The 13868-nt window shown below is 37.7% G+C and overlaps 1 protein-coding gene across 9 annotated transcripts in view; it reads left to right on the forward strand.

Moving 5' to 3' along the window:
- Positions 1-13868, forward strand: part of Syp (synaptotagmin binding cytoplasmic RNA interacting protein) — a 499733-nt gene that overhangs the window by 36543 nt on the left and 449322 nt on the right. For 5 of the 9 annotated variants that reach the window (XM_090375502.1, XM_090375528.1, XM_090375582.1 and 2 more), the window contains one exon: positions 12710-12812. The exons of the other annotated variants lie outside the window; for them this stretch is intronic. Coding sequence is in view for 1 of the 5 variants with exons in the window: in XM_090375536.1 (XP_090231662.1) it covers positions 12710-12812 (103 nt within the window). In the remaining 4 variants the exon portion in view is untranslated. The remainder of the gene's footprint in view (positions 1-12709; positions 12813-13868) is intronic. 9 annotated transcript variants of the gene reach the window in all.

Below are 13868 nucleotides of genomic sequence, written 5' to 3' on the forward strand. Positions count from 1 at the left end.
ATTAACAATAGCTATTAGCAGACTTCAGGTAAAGCTTAAATTTTAAGTTTTAAATAATTTAACATTCGTTATTAATTTTGTTAATAAGATTAATTAGAATTAAATAAATTAACATTAAGTAAATGGATAACTATGATAACTGTTGTTGTAATGCTATCCTTATGACACCATCAGCCTGACATACCAAGACAGATTTACAATTTATTATATTTATTGTTCTATACCAGGGGTGGGCAACTTTTTTCGTCAGCGGGCCGAATGAAATTTTCGCATCATGATGCGGGCCGAATGAAATTTTCGCATCATGATGCGGGCCGGAATAGATTGAACGATTTAATAAAAAAAATCAGAACCTAAAAAATGTTATATTACTTGAATTACCAAATTATTAATGTACTTTTAAAAAAATATCTGAATGTCCAATTATCATTGAAAATGCGGCATTCGGCATCAATTTTTCTTTTTTTTTTAATTGGCTCATTTTATGGGCTATAAATTATATTAAATTAAAAATTGTAATAATTAGAAAAGGCATAAAACATAAAATATCTCGCACCAATATTATTTTTTTCAATAAGGAGTCAAACCCAAAGGAACTTCGTTCTATCGATCCTACAATAATAATTAGGAAATAACTCTTTGACGCTGCGTAGAATCACTTGGTTACTGTTGTACTGGCCGCGATTCCCGATTGAACCGAATTAAGCCGAACGTTTACGGCGAGTGTAGTCAGGTATGGATTTTCTATATTTATGCATTTACCAAGGGGGCTGGATTCAACATCGCCGCGGGCCGGCTGTTGCCCACCCCTGTTCTATACTGTGCTCTCAAACTAAGAACGTTTTGAATAAAACTTCGGTTTGGGGATCCTGGGGTCAATCATAGGTTAGTTTGTAGCTGAAGGTGAGTATTTTTTTTTTTTTTTTTTTTATGTGAACCCCAAACACGAGAGGTATTAGAACCTATAGTACTTAGTACCGTGCATGGGTTGAAGGAGAAGTATGGGGGGAGGGGGATGCCGGAAACTTTGCTCTAGAGACTAAACGTGGGTTTCACCACTTCAAGCCTCCAATTTAGAACAAGAATAGAGGTTTGGATGTTATAGGATTAGATATCCCTAATCTCGTTCTAAATATGCTCAACTGAAAACTAACCGATGTTTGGCCCCTATAATATAATGAATAATTGTGAATAAAACTCTACCTTTTAAGTAGAGTTTTTTTATTCACAACATTCGTAGTCTGAGATTCAGTACAGAACATAAATATAATGAGTTGTAAACCAGTCTTTTGTATGCGAGGCTGATGGTGTCATAAGGACAGCATTACAAGAGTTGATTCATAGTTATCCATTTACTTAATGTTAATTTATTTAATTTTAATTATTAATCTTGGAGTGCCTCCGTAGCCAGGTGGGCAGGAGCAGCAGTGCGTAGCACACACTTCTTAATTAGACCGGGGTTTGAGCCCGTGATCACCAAATATGGAGGATGCGGAAAGGTCAGGGAATGACCATCGCATATCCCCGGAGAAATATGACCTTAGTTGGTAATGCTTCTAAAAACCAAATAATAAACAAACAATTATTAATCTTGTCAATACATTCAGCTTTTTCTGAGAAATACAGAATACAGGTTTAAATTCCATTGATAGGTAGACAGGTAGAAATAATAAGTTATAATAAACAATTAAAATAAACATACATAGTTAGCTTTCAGGCATAGGTTGCCCATCTTCAGTCAAAAAATGTTGGTACAAAATAAATAATAAAGAATGCCTGGTATGGTGGTAATGTGAGGTGAACCACATGAACAGGTGTTGACAACAATTAGCAGTTGGAAGTAGGGGCTTGTGGCTGCAATTGCAACTGCAATTGGGCTTGCTGTGTGCACCAATGTCTATCATTCAGGAGGATGGCTGCTTCAATGATGGGATGGACATGACCTCCTTTGTTCTGGTTAAAAGAATCACGACAAGATGTAATGTGTAGTGATTCTAACCAGACACAATGGTGGTACTGATGAGAACAGAACGGTCAATAACCTTAATGTTGTGCTGGGTTCACAGAAGTGTTCAGCGATGGCTGAGTGCTCCACATCAGCAGAGCGGATTGCTCTCTCTGCTCAGCGACTTGATCTTTGAGCCTTCTGCCAGATTCACCAATGTAGCAGCCAGCGTAGTCACAGCAGGAAATGCTGCACTGAACCACTCTGTAAGAGTGGGAGAACCGGCATCTTTACCTTTGACACAAGGGACTGCAACTTCCTGCCTGGAAGCAGCAGGCACTTTATCCCATAATTCCTTAAGGCCTTTGGCAGTTTCCGTGTCAAGTTCGGGTAGTATGGGATAAAAGCGGTAGAGGTTGGTTCAACGTTGAGCGTTGTCCTAAGGTTTGCCGTGTGGTCACGGGACTGTACGTTGCCTCTATCCAAGGTACTTCTGGGGTAACCGCACTTGGCTAGATGTGTCTTCACTGTAGCAATCTTATCATGTCTTTCATCTGTGGAGCTGGAGTGGGTCCAGGCACAGGACAAGGCTTGTGCTGTACTAAGACCCATTGTCTCCTGTTGTGATTCCCGGGCATATGAATTGTCAAAATTCGTTGCCAACCTACTTTTGCCTTTGGTAGGCAAGACTGTTCACACGATCTCCAACAGCAGCGAGTTTCTTAACCTAATTCCACTCTACCCATTTTGGAGGATCAGGTTATGACATCGTTTGACGTCGTATCTCTCTCTCTTTACTTCAATTCCTATCCAACTGGCCATCACATGTGCTAAACTTCTGGACAGTGACCAAACTCTGAGCAGCAGGACTTTACTTTCTGCTGACGTTTGTACCACCCTTAAATTGTGCCTGACTGGTAGTGTGGTCATGTATGATGATTCCCCTTACTGGCACATCCATGGTACAGCTGTAGGTGCCCCCATCAGCTCAGTTACGCCCAACGTTGCCATGGAGGAACTCAAGAATTGCTCATTTGTAGATCTGCTAGACCCCATAGCCTTTTGGTGTCAATAATATATTTACCATCATTCTTTGTGAGTCAGGAGACCGATGCTTACAGCATCTCAACTATCTTTCACCCTTCATTCAGTTCACCGTTGAGCTGGAGTTGGACAATGTTTTTCCATTTTTGGATATCCTTGTTCAGTGTGAGGGCACACGTCTAAGGACCTCCGTCTATCGTAAACCAATGTGTGCTAGCCAGTTCACTAACTGGCGGTTAACTCATGCTTGTGGCCACTTTCTTAGTACAGCACGGAGCTTATTAACCTGTGCCTGTACCCACTCCAGCTCTGCAGATGAAAGACGTAATGAGATCGCTAGAGTGAAGACAGATCTAGCCAAGTGGCAAAATGTCAAGTTTATGCACCTTTTGTTGCCATACTTTAATATCTTTTATTAGTTATGAGCAATGATTTCATCATGTATAAAGACTCTTCAAGTGAAGGAACCCTTAGGTGGCAGTGATAGCATAATGATGTGGGATTTATTCAAAGAAATAACTACTGTAAAGAGTAAAGGGAAGAGTTTTTGCTTTTGTAAAGGTAGTAGTAATTGAGAAATGTGATGCAAGAAAGCAAGTTTATGTAGCCTCGGGCCAAAAAAAAAAAAAAAAAAACACATTTCACACATCCAGTCCTTTTAAATGTCTGTCCAATTCCTCATTGAATTTATTTAAGCTATCAACTTCCACAATAACAGATGGATGTTTGTTCTAGCAATCAACTACCCGCTGTCTAAAGACAATTTTCCGACCATCTATTCTGTAACTGGCTTTCCTCAATTTGATTTTATGTCTCCTAAGATTTGTAATTTGAGCAAGAGGAAGAATCCCATCAGAATTGAGCCTACTCAACCCATTCAAAGCCATATACACCTCAATTAGATTGCCTCACAGTTGCTTAGTCTCTAGACGCTGCAATTTGCAGAACTTAAGCCTTTCTTGGTAAGACCACCTTTTCGTTCCCCTCACCAATCTTGTTGTCCTTCTCTGTACTCACTCAAGCAGCTCTACATTCTTCCTAAAATGAGGTCTCCAGATCTGTATGCAGTACTCAAGGTGTGGCCTGATCATTGCCTTATACAAAGGGATAATCACTGCCTTTTCCTTACTAGCAAAATTCCTGTATACCATTGACAATACCCCATGACCTGCTCTGGCAGCCCGTCTGCTCTGCTAGGTGATTGTAATGAACTCAGAAATTTTTTAGACTCTTTATGGTGGAACTATTTTGGTGTTGAAAATGTAAATACCATATGGGAAGTGTTCAGAGAAGTAATTATAGAGCCACTAAACATTTTATATCATCTAAGAGATGTTCAAAATTTAGACGAAAATGGATGTCAGATGAACTAATCAGCATAGTGGGAGAGAATTAAAATGCATAGGATGATTATAAATTTTCAGGGGGATAGAGCCATACCATAAGGACAGCCTAGCCTGTAATGAAGTTACTCAGGGAATTGAGGCATGATAAGACATTATGAGAAGTCTTTGGCTAAGATTTTAAAGAAAAGCAGCAAGTATATCTTTGCCTATGTTAACAATAGAAGTAGTAGTAGTGGCATGTGATGCAAGAAAGCAAGTGTATGAGCTTATGCAGCATTAGCCAAAAAAAAAATATAAATAAAAAAATAATCACACCATTCCCTCTAAATGCATGTCCAGTTCCTCTTTAAATTTATTTAACCTATCAACTTCCACAATAACAGATGGAAGTTTGTTCCAGCAATTAACCCCCTGCTGGCTAAAGGCATATTTCTGCACATCTATTCTACATCTGTCTTTTCTTAATTAGAATTTATGCTCCCTTAAGTTCGTAATCTGTACAAGTGGAAGGATCCCATCCGAATTCAGCGTGCTCAATCTGTTCAAGGTCTTATACACCTCAATCAGATCACTGTGCAGGTGCCTAGTCTTCAGCCACTGCAATTTGCAGAACATAAGCCTCTCTTGGTAAGAGGATCCCTTCATTCTCCTCACCAATCTTGTTGCCCTTCTCTGTGCACACTGAAGCAAATCTACATCATTCCTAAAATGAGGCCTCCAGACCTATATGCAGGTACTCAAGATGTGGCCTGACCTTATATAGAGGGAAAATCACCTCCTTTAACCCTGCTAGCAAAATTCCTGTATATCCTTGATTAAACAATCATTCTTCCCTTTCTTGGTGATTCCCTTCTACTTTTGACTCTCTCTCTCTCTCTCTCTCTCTCTCTCTCTCTCTCTCTCTCTCTCTCTCTCTCTCTCTCTCTCTCAGGGCTACTCGGGAACTTTTTTTTTTTCCTGGTGCAGCATAAGCCTCGGGCTTCCTTGCATCATATGGATAATAATAATAATAATAATAAACCCCATGACCTTCCCTGGCAGCCTGTCTGCACTGCTCAGAAAACTTCATATCTGACAGCGCAATTACTCCCAGGTAGCCGACCAGGCTAGCCAGGTGGGTAAAGTGCCTGCCTGGCAACCCAAAGGTCGCAGGTTCGAATCCCATCTCAGGCATGGATCAGAGTAAAATGCAAAAACTTTGGGAGGTGCATTATGGCCACAGAAGCCGATGCGCCAACAACTAACAAAACAATAAACAAACTCCCAGGTATTTCATTTTATGTCACCTTAAGCGTAGTACCACACAGTTGGTACGTTTCTCTGGAGTTACTTCTACCCATATGCAGTACTTTGTATTTGTCAAGGTTAAACTTCAGTTGCCATTTCTCAGCGCATCTGCCCAAATTATCTAGATCCTGTTGTAGTAGCACACTGTCATTAACAACCCTGCCAACCTTTGTATCACTGCAAACTTCGATACTAAGCCTGATATACCTTCATCAATATCATTGATAAATATACAAAACAACAGAGGACCCAACACCGAACCCTGTGGGACTCCACTAATAACATTAGTCCACGAAGAGCAGAACCCATTAATTACCACCCTCTGTCGTCTCCCACTCAACCATCCTTTTATCCATTGTAGCAACTTACCCTTAATACAATTCTTCTCCAATTTGTACAGTAGTCTTCCATGCACAACAGTGTCAAAAGCTTTCCTGAAATCCAAGTATATGATATCAAAATTATTTTTTGCATCCAGTTCCTTTTTATCCACATCATAATAACCAATCAAATTTGTCAGACAAGGCTTTCCCTTAACAAACCCATGCTGTGTCTGAATTATTGCTGCAGTCTTGTCTAGATGATCGTGCAATGCATCTTTAACCAGTGACTCCATTATTTTACCCGGAACAGAAGTTAAACTAACTGGTCTGTAATTACTCGTGTCACCCTTCAGTCCCCCTTTGTGAATTGGGGATACATTTGCACATCTCCAGGCCGTGGGGACCTCCCCTGAGTCCAAGGATGCTCTCATAATATTATGGCTAAGGGTTTGCTTAGTTGCTTTGCTGCCTCCTTTAATATAACTGGATAGATCCCATCCACCCCAGGTCCCTTTCTTATGTTTAACTTCAACAATTTCTCCCCATTTTGCTCTCAGTTATTACAAAATCATTAAGCACCCTGCTACAATTTGATAATCTTCTGCCATTTTCAAACCTTAACTCCTCATGTGAATGTAGATGCAAAATACTCATTCAGTTTGTTTGCTATCTGAGCAGGATCATCAACAGTCGAACCATCGATATCAAGTGGACCAATCAGATTCATCCCCTTCCTTTTAGGGTTTATATAAGTAAAGAAATCCTTGCTGTTTTTTTTAGTGTCTTTTGCCAAAGATTTCTCGTAATCTGTCTTCGCCTGCCTAACCTCCTTTGTGACCTGATTACAGATTAGTTTATATTTGCCATAGGCTTCTGAGTCGCTTTGATAATTTATATGCATCCCATGTATTTTTCTTCTCTGTCACGCCGAGTGGGTAAAGTACCTGCCCGGCAACCCAAAGGTTGCGGGTTCGATTCCCGCCTCGGGCTTGGATCAAAGTACTGCAAAAACCTTGGGAGGTGCATTATGGCCACAGAAGCCGATGCGCCAACAACTACCAAATCAAAAAAAAAAAAAAAAAAAAAAATCTCTGTCACGAGTCTCATTAGTTCATTTGATAACCATTTAGGCCGAGACCTTGAACAATATTTCTTAATAGGTATGAAACTTTTAGTAGCATCCATGATTAATTCCTTGAATGCTTCCCACTTAGAATTTACTATTGGTAACATTGTCAGTTGATCCCACTGTACAGAATTTAAAAACTGTCTGAGACCACTGTACTCACCTTTACAGAAGCAAAACCCTTTCCTTTACCCCTAATGGTAATTATATCTTTAAGTAAATCCCACATCAGTACACTGTGATCACTACCACTTAGTGGTTCCTTTATCTGCAAATTCTTATTACACGAATGATCACTGCTGATAACCAGATAAAGAGTATTACTCTCTCTGGTTGCCTCTCGAACATGCTGCTGCAGAAAACAATCATCCAATAAATCCACAAAAGTCTTATTAGTGTGTGAGTGACCAACCCACAAGTTCCAGTAACTATCTGGGAAGTTAAAATCCCCCGTTATAAGACATTCTGATTTACTAGCCCACTCTATTTCTCTGTATAATTGTTCATTGTACTCATTCGAGTCATTAGGCCTATAACACTCCTACTCTTATTTTTGCTTTCGCAGTGCTTATGTCACACCAAACTGACTCAACAGTGCACTGTTCATCTATATCAACTGGATGCACTTCTTTTGATTTTGTTTTTCTTAATTAACAGAATAACACCTCCTCCCTTCCTATCCTGTCTATCCTTTCTGTACACATTGTACTCCCCAAATTCCAGTTCTGCATTCCTTATATCTGTGTGACACCACGTGTCTGCTATCCCAACAATATTCACCTTTGATGTCTTGACCAACACTTCAAATCCTTCAAATTTATTTACTGTACTTCTAGCATTGGTATACATGCACATATTCTTATTCTTAAGTTACCCTAACACATCCCATATACCCACCTGCTTCACGATGACTGCCATCAGTCCCTGAAACCCCCAGCACCCCTCGCTCCAGGTCGCTACTTCTTCTAATAGAAGGATGAGTGACATTGGTCCATTGGAAACGAATGTATATAAATGCTAATGATACTTTACATATTGCTGATAAACTGAGTAAATATTTTACATAAGTTTTTAGAGATGGGGCTAGCAGATGTCAATTGGGAATTAAGTGATTTTATAATAACAGAAAGTAAAGTGTGAAGATAAATTGCTGCAGTTAAAAGTGAACAAGCACCTGGGGCTGATGGAATCTATCCAGTTATATTAAAAAGATGCAAAACAGGTAGATAACTTTTGCCATTATCATGAGAGCATACTTGGATTCAGAAGTACCTGCAGATTGGAGATATGCAGATATAATCTACTATTCATAACAGTGGTTCAAAGGGTGAAGTGGGTAACTATAGAGCTTTTTGTATTCTATGCCAGGGAAAATAATGGAATCAATGCAATATCTTCATAAGAGCAGAGCCATAAGGCACTCACAGCATGGATTTGTTAAAGGAGACCATGCCTCACCAGTCTGATTAGATTGCTGTGAAATTGTTAAAGGAACTGAATGCAAGGAATAATTTTGGCATTGTATTGTTAGATTTCATTAATGCCTCTCACATGTATGATTGTTATATAAATTGGAGCAACATGACATTAATGGCTTGTTACAACTAAGAATTAAGGCAGTGTTTCCCAAATTGTTCTATGAGATGTGAACAAGAGTTCTGTGAAGATTCGTAATTAATAATTAAAAAAAAAAAAATAATAAATTTTGCATATTTGTAGCATACACCACTCTTGTATTATTATAATTTTTAACATTAATTTTTTTCGATTATTAATTTACTGGCATAGACTAACAATCAAATAGACTACGGAACAGTTTATTTTGGTGGACTTTGCATAGAAAAGTATATGTGGAGGTAATGCCATCTACGAAAAAGTAGCAATGTAGTGGTCTAATATGCCATTTATTGCGATTTAGCCTGGAGTACAATGGTTGAAGGAGAGGGGGAAGCGAACCGATTTCACAACTAAACTCCCTTGTATAAATTTTTTTTTTATAATTATCAGTATTTCAAAATTATTATTAAAATAAATGGCCATGGATTTGTCGTTGAAAAAAGGAACTTTAAAACGAGAAGCAAGTACTTCTAGTATTGCAACTCTTATTGATGAAAACGAACACAATATTGTCACACTTCCAACTGGGGATGAACAATTGCAGCCTTTTGTTCCCCAAAAATCCAAAAGTGAAAAAAACAGGAACCAACTATTGAAAGACGAAAACGAAAGTATGATGAGAGTTATTATTTGAATTTCGGGTTTACATACGTTGGAAATAAAGATGCTCCTGATGCACAGTGCATCATGTGTAATAAAATATTAGCAAATAATTCTTTAACTTCCGCTAAACTCGTGTTTTGTAAGTGTTCCATAAATATATTGCGAGATGAAAAGTGTTTTGTGACTAAAAAGTTTGGGAAACTGGATTAAGGGATGAGTAAGTGATAGGAGACAGGTGGTTATTAATGTCCACTGCTCTTCATGGACTAATGTGATGAGAGGTGTACCAGAGGGATTGGCTTTGGGCTCCTTACTGTTTTTAATATTTATTAATGATATCAATGTAGATGTTTAAGTTTGCTGATGTTATAAAATTGTGTACAGTGGTTAATGACAGTAAATAAATTATGCTTTTTTAAGAATATCTAAAATTGGATACTGAATAGGGAAACTGAAAAATGGAATTAAGGTTTAAAATTGATAAGTGCAAGGTACTGCATTTGGGTAGCAGTAATCTCAGAATGGTGTATGTTCTGGGTAGTACCAAACTCCAGGTAGTGGAGTATGAAAAGATCTAGGGGTAATTGTACAGTTATATGTGAAATTCTGAGCATTACAAATGGGCCAACAGTTACAATCGGGAGTATCCCGTTGTATAAGGGTTAAGCTACATCTGGAATACTGCGTACAGTTTTAGAACCTCATTTTAGGAAGGACAGATCTGTTAGATAGGATTCAGGAACAGCTTGATTAGTTAGGGGCACAAAAAAGGATATCCTTACCAAGAAAGACTGGGATTCTACAAATTGCAGTCTAGGAGTTAAGCATCAGCATGGTGAACTAATTGAAATGTACGAGGCTTTAAAAGGGTGAAGTAAACTAAATGCTGATGGCATCATTATCATTTTCTCAAATGAAATACTCAAAATTGGGGCATAAATTTCCATTTTAAAAAGATAGTTGCAGAATAAATGTGTTGAAATTTGCACTCACCCAAAGAGTAATCAGTCATTGGAATAAACTTCTTTCTGATATTGTGTAGGTGGGGTAATTTGAATAAATTTAAGAAAGACAATTTATTACAGAAAATGGTACTTAGTAGTCTTCTATACTAATGCCAGCTTTCATTCTCAACATCAACATGATTTATGAGAGTGATTGGATGGATTTACAATGTTGAGAATGAAAGTGGGAGCTGAAAATTCTGTTTATGATCATACTAGAAACATTGTCAATCATTGGTTATGAATCCTGTAACAATGAAAGATGCAGTATAGTTTTATATATTTAAAGCAAAAAAGGAATTGTTTTGCAAGAATCTCTGTGATGGAGTAAAATGACTGTCATTTTTGAATTCACCATACACAACTTAAAGGATACACATAATTGGCCATACCCCAAAACCATTGTAGGTATGTGTTATTATAGAAAGTGCAAGATGTCAGATGGTGTCGTTCTAATATGTACTTTTGAAACGTTTGTCTCATCAGAGCCAGTGCAGCCGAACTTTGCATGGTCTCTTTCATTCAGGTAAAGGCCAGTGGTTATTTGGATCCGAAATTGAGTCCTCCTCCTTCTCCCATAAGTGGGGCATTTGTTCATTGCAGTTAGGTAGTGATCCAGCAGTTCTTTATAATCAAGTAGTCTCATCCAGATGTTCAAGATTGACTGAATCAAAAATTTTACCCTGCTGGGCATTGCAATGCTATTTCCCACCACACCCACTCCACTACTGCAGTGAGTCTTTTGATAACGTTTTCACCACATTGCTTCAGAATCATTACCATTTTACCAAGAAATTGACTCAAATTATTTAGAAATTGTTCAGTGTTCATCAACATGATTTATTGAGAGTGATTGGATGGATTTACAATGTTAATATGCTTCTCGGCTGTTATGATAGTATGTTAAATATTGAATTTTCCCAACCAGGTGTGCCTCAGCTAATTAATGAATAAAATAAAAATTATTTGCATTGTAATGCAAAATAAAGCAATGTAATTTGCAATATAAAAGAAGAATATTTATTCTTATAGTAAGTGACAACCATATATATATATTATTCTTCCATATTGATTTCCACATGCATTGTGATTTCATTGCAAATGGCAAGGGCAGCTCTGAATGTGTAAGCATCTGGTCTGTAAATGGTGAGGTATGATCCCAGAATTTTCCCACAAATATTGCAGTTGTGATTGGCAAGGGCCAGCTGTGTTGTTAGTAGATGTGATTGGGGAATGTTTACAGAACTAGGTTGGTTCCAGATTACCAGGATTTTTACCATTATATTTGGTCCACAGTTTGGATTTGTATGTGACTGTTTGATTGCATGGTAAGTTTGGGATGAAGATCTTGTTTAAGTATGTGGGTCATGAGGTTCCTCATGACCCACATACTTAACCTTGATGTCAAGTGGTAGATGAAAGAACACTTGGTGTCAAGTGGTAGATGAAAAAGACTTGTAGCTGACATATTGATAAGATTCATAATCCTTTTTTTTGTTTGAAGTCTGTGGTTGTCAGTGTATTACAGTCTAATGTTTTGACTAGAGTACTATTGGCATTTTGTAGAGATTTTTATACTGGTTAGCATGGAATCAATATCAAAGCCTACCAGCATGGCTGTTTACATTGTTCTTCCAAAGTTGGATTGTTTGGTAGTTGTATTTGTTTAATGCTTGGCTGTAATGTAGATCTATGTTTAGGTTGTTACACTTGCTGTATTGATTATTTTAGACATACATGTGTGTGTGAAACTGGTCAAGAAATCAAAGTACAGGAGGGGCACTTGCAGAGGAACACAAAGTTAAGCTATTTTTGAAGCATGGCTCTTCCAACATTAGGTCATTCCAGCAATATATCTTTCATTGTCGAGTACAAAATTGTGGTGCTGGTATGCATTCTCTTGTGTTGTGGCTGTTCATTCTGCTATGGGCAGAAAAATTCTCTATTTACTAGTTCCTCTACCATGAGTTTATAGAAATAGACATACTTGATAGTTACTGGAATGTGCTGGAATCTAATGTCCTTCATACAATTTAGAGAAAGCTCATTTTGGCATTTTCTAGAGTAGGGGTTCTCAACCATTTTCTGTATTGGGTGCCAGTCAGTCAACTTAAGAGATGTACTTTTCACAGTTAAGCAGTGAACTTTAAAAAAACTTCAGGGCTTGTTGGAGGGCACTCAGTAATTTATGGGAGCAGTGCAATGTTCTTGAGCATCAGGTTGCCAATACCTGGGCTGAAAACTCTAACTCTGGTACTCTTCATGGGTTTTTGAGTTAGAGACTGTTTTGGGGATGGATGGGAAAGCAGATTCTCAGATCTCCATCTTTTTAGGCAAACAAGTTGCACCTTGTATCTGATCTCCTTGATACCTATGTTGTTTTACCTCTGATTCTCGGATCTACATCTTTTTAGGAAAACAAGTTGCACCTTGCATCTGATCTCCTGGATACCTATTCTTTCGACCTCTCAGGAGAAGGACTTTTTTCTGTAGGAGCCCCTGATGCAATCTTTAAAGGTATTCATCATGTAGGCAAATAAATTACACAGTTCACTTTTCCCTTCATGTATATGTTACAATTAAAGTGTGATTTTTGTTAAAAATGTATTAATGAACAGAACACTCTCACGGGGTAAGTGTATTTTTGGAATTTTTAATTAAATACAAGTTGCTCGGACAGTGACTTTAAATTAGCATAGTACATAGAAAGACTAATTAAATGTTAAAATTATCAAATGCACTCACGAAGCAAAATAATATAGAATATACTTATCTCTTTTGATTTCCTTCTAAACCCTACTGCCTAAAATCTAAAATTACTTGTAGTCTAATTGGAGACAATACTGGATGAATACAGTCATGGCACTTTTTTTGTCTTTTGCCCAGGATCCACCTTCCAGTGCTCCAGGAGGAAGGTATAGATATTATTTTGGATGTATAACCTTATTTTGCTATTCTCTTTTCATTTTATCTCGTCAGCAAGACTGGGAGCGAGACTAATATAACATTTGAATGGATGTTGGAGAAGTAATCTTGATGGAAATACTCAAAAGGAAAGTTTTTTTTTTTTTTTTTTTTTTTTAACCCATCTTAAGTTTAGAATCTATTTTTACTAATAGTCTAACAATCACATTAGACTATTTTGATAATAAATAGACTATAAACTCTACATAAGTGAAGCACTTTTGTTTCAAGTATTTATTGGGAGGGTATGAGGTCTAGTAGAAATGTTAATGTCTTATCCGAGATGTTTATTTCAGGTGATTAAAAGTTCCAAAAAGAGCTGTGCTGAAGAGTGTGTTCTGTTCATCGATATTTATTGTCAGCACCATGTCACTGTTTTCATACATCTTGTGTTAATGCAGGCGTAGCCAACATATAGGATATTAGCATAAGTTTTCTGCTGTTGATGAACCTAAATTATTTACTAGGGTGGAGGGAGAATTTCAGCAAACACATTGATCTGTAATCATTGACCAATTGCAGTGTCTTAAGATGCCAATCTGGCTACACAGTACCTGGCTTCTGCAGCGAGAACTTTATATGTTTGAAAGTTGTTATTTATAATATAAA

This window comes from Mastigoproctus giganteus, chromosome 1, assembly GCF_048544385.1.
Source record: "Mastigoproctus giganteus isolate SK-2022 chromosome 1, ASM4854438v1, whole genome shotgun sequence".
Classification (NCBI taxonomy): domain Eukaryota; kingdom Metazoa; phylum Arthropoda; class Arachnida; order Uropygi; family Thelyphonidae; genus Mastigoproctus; species Mastigoproctus giganteus.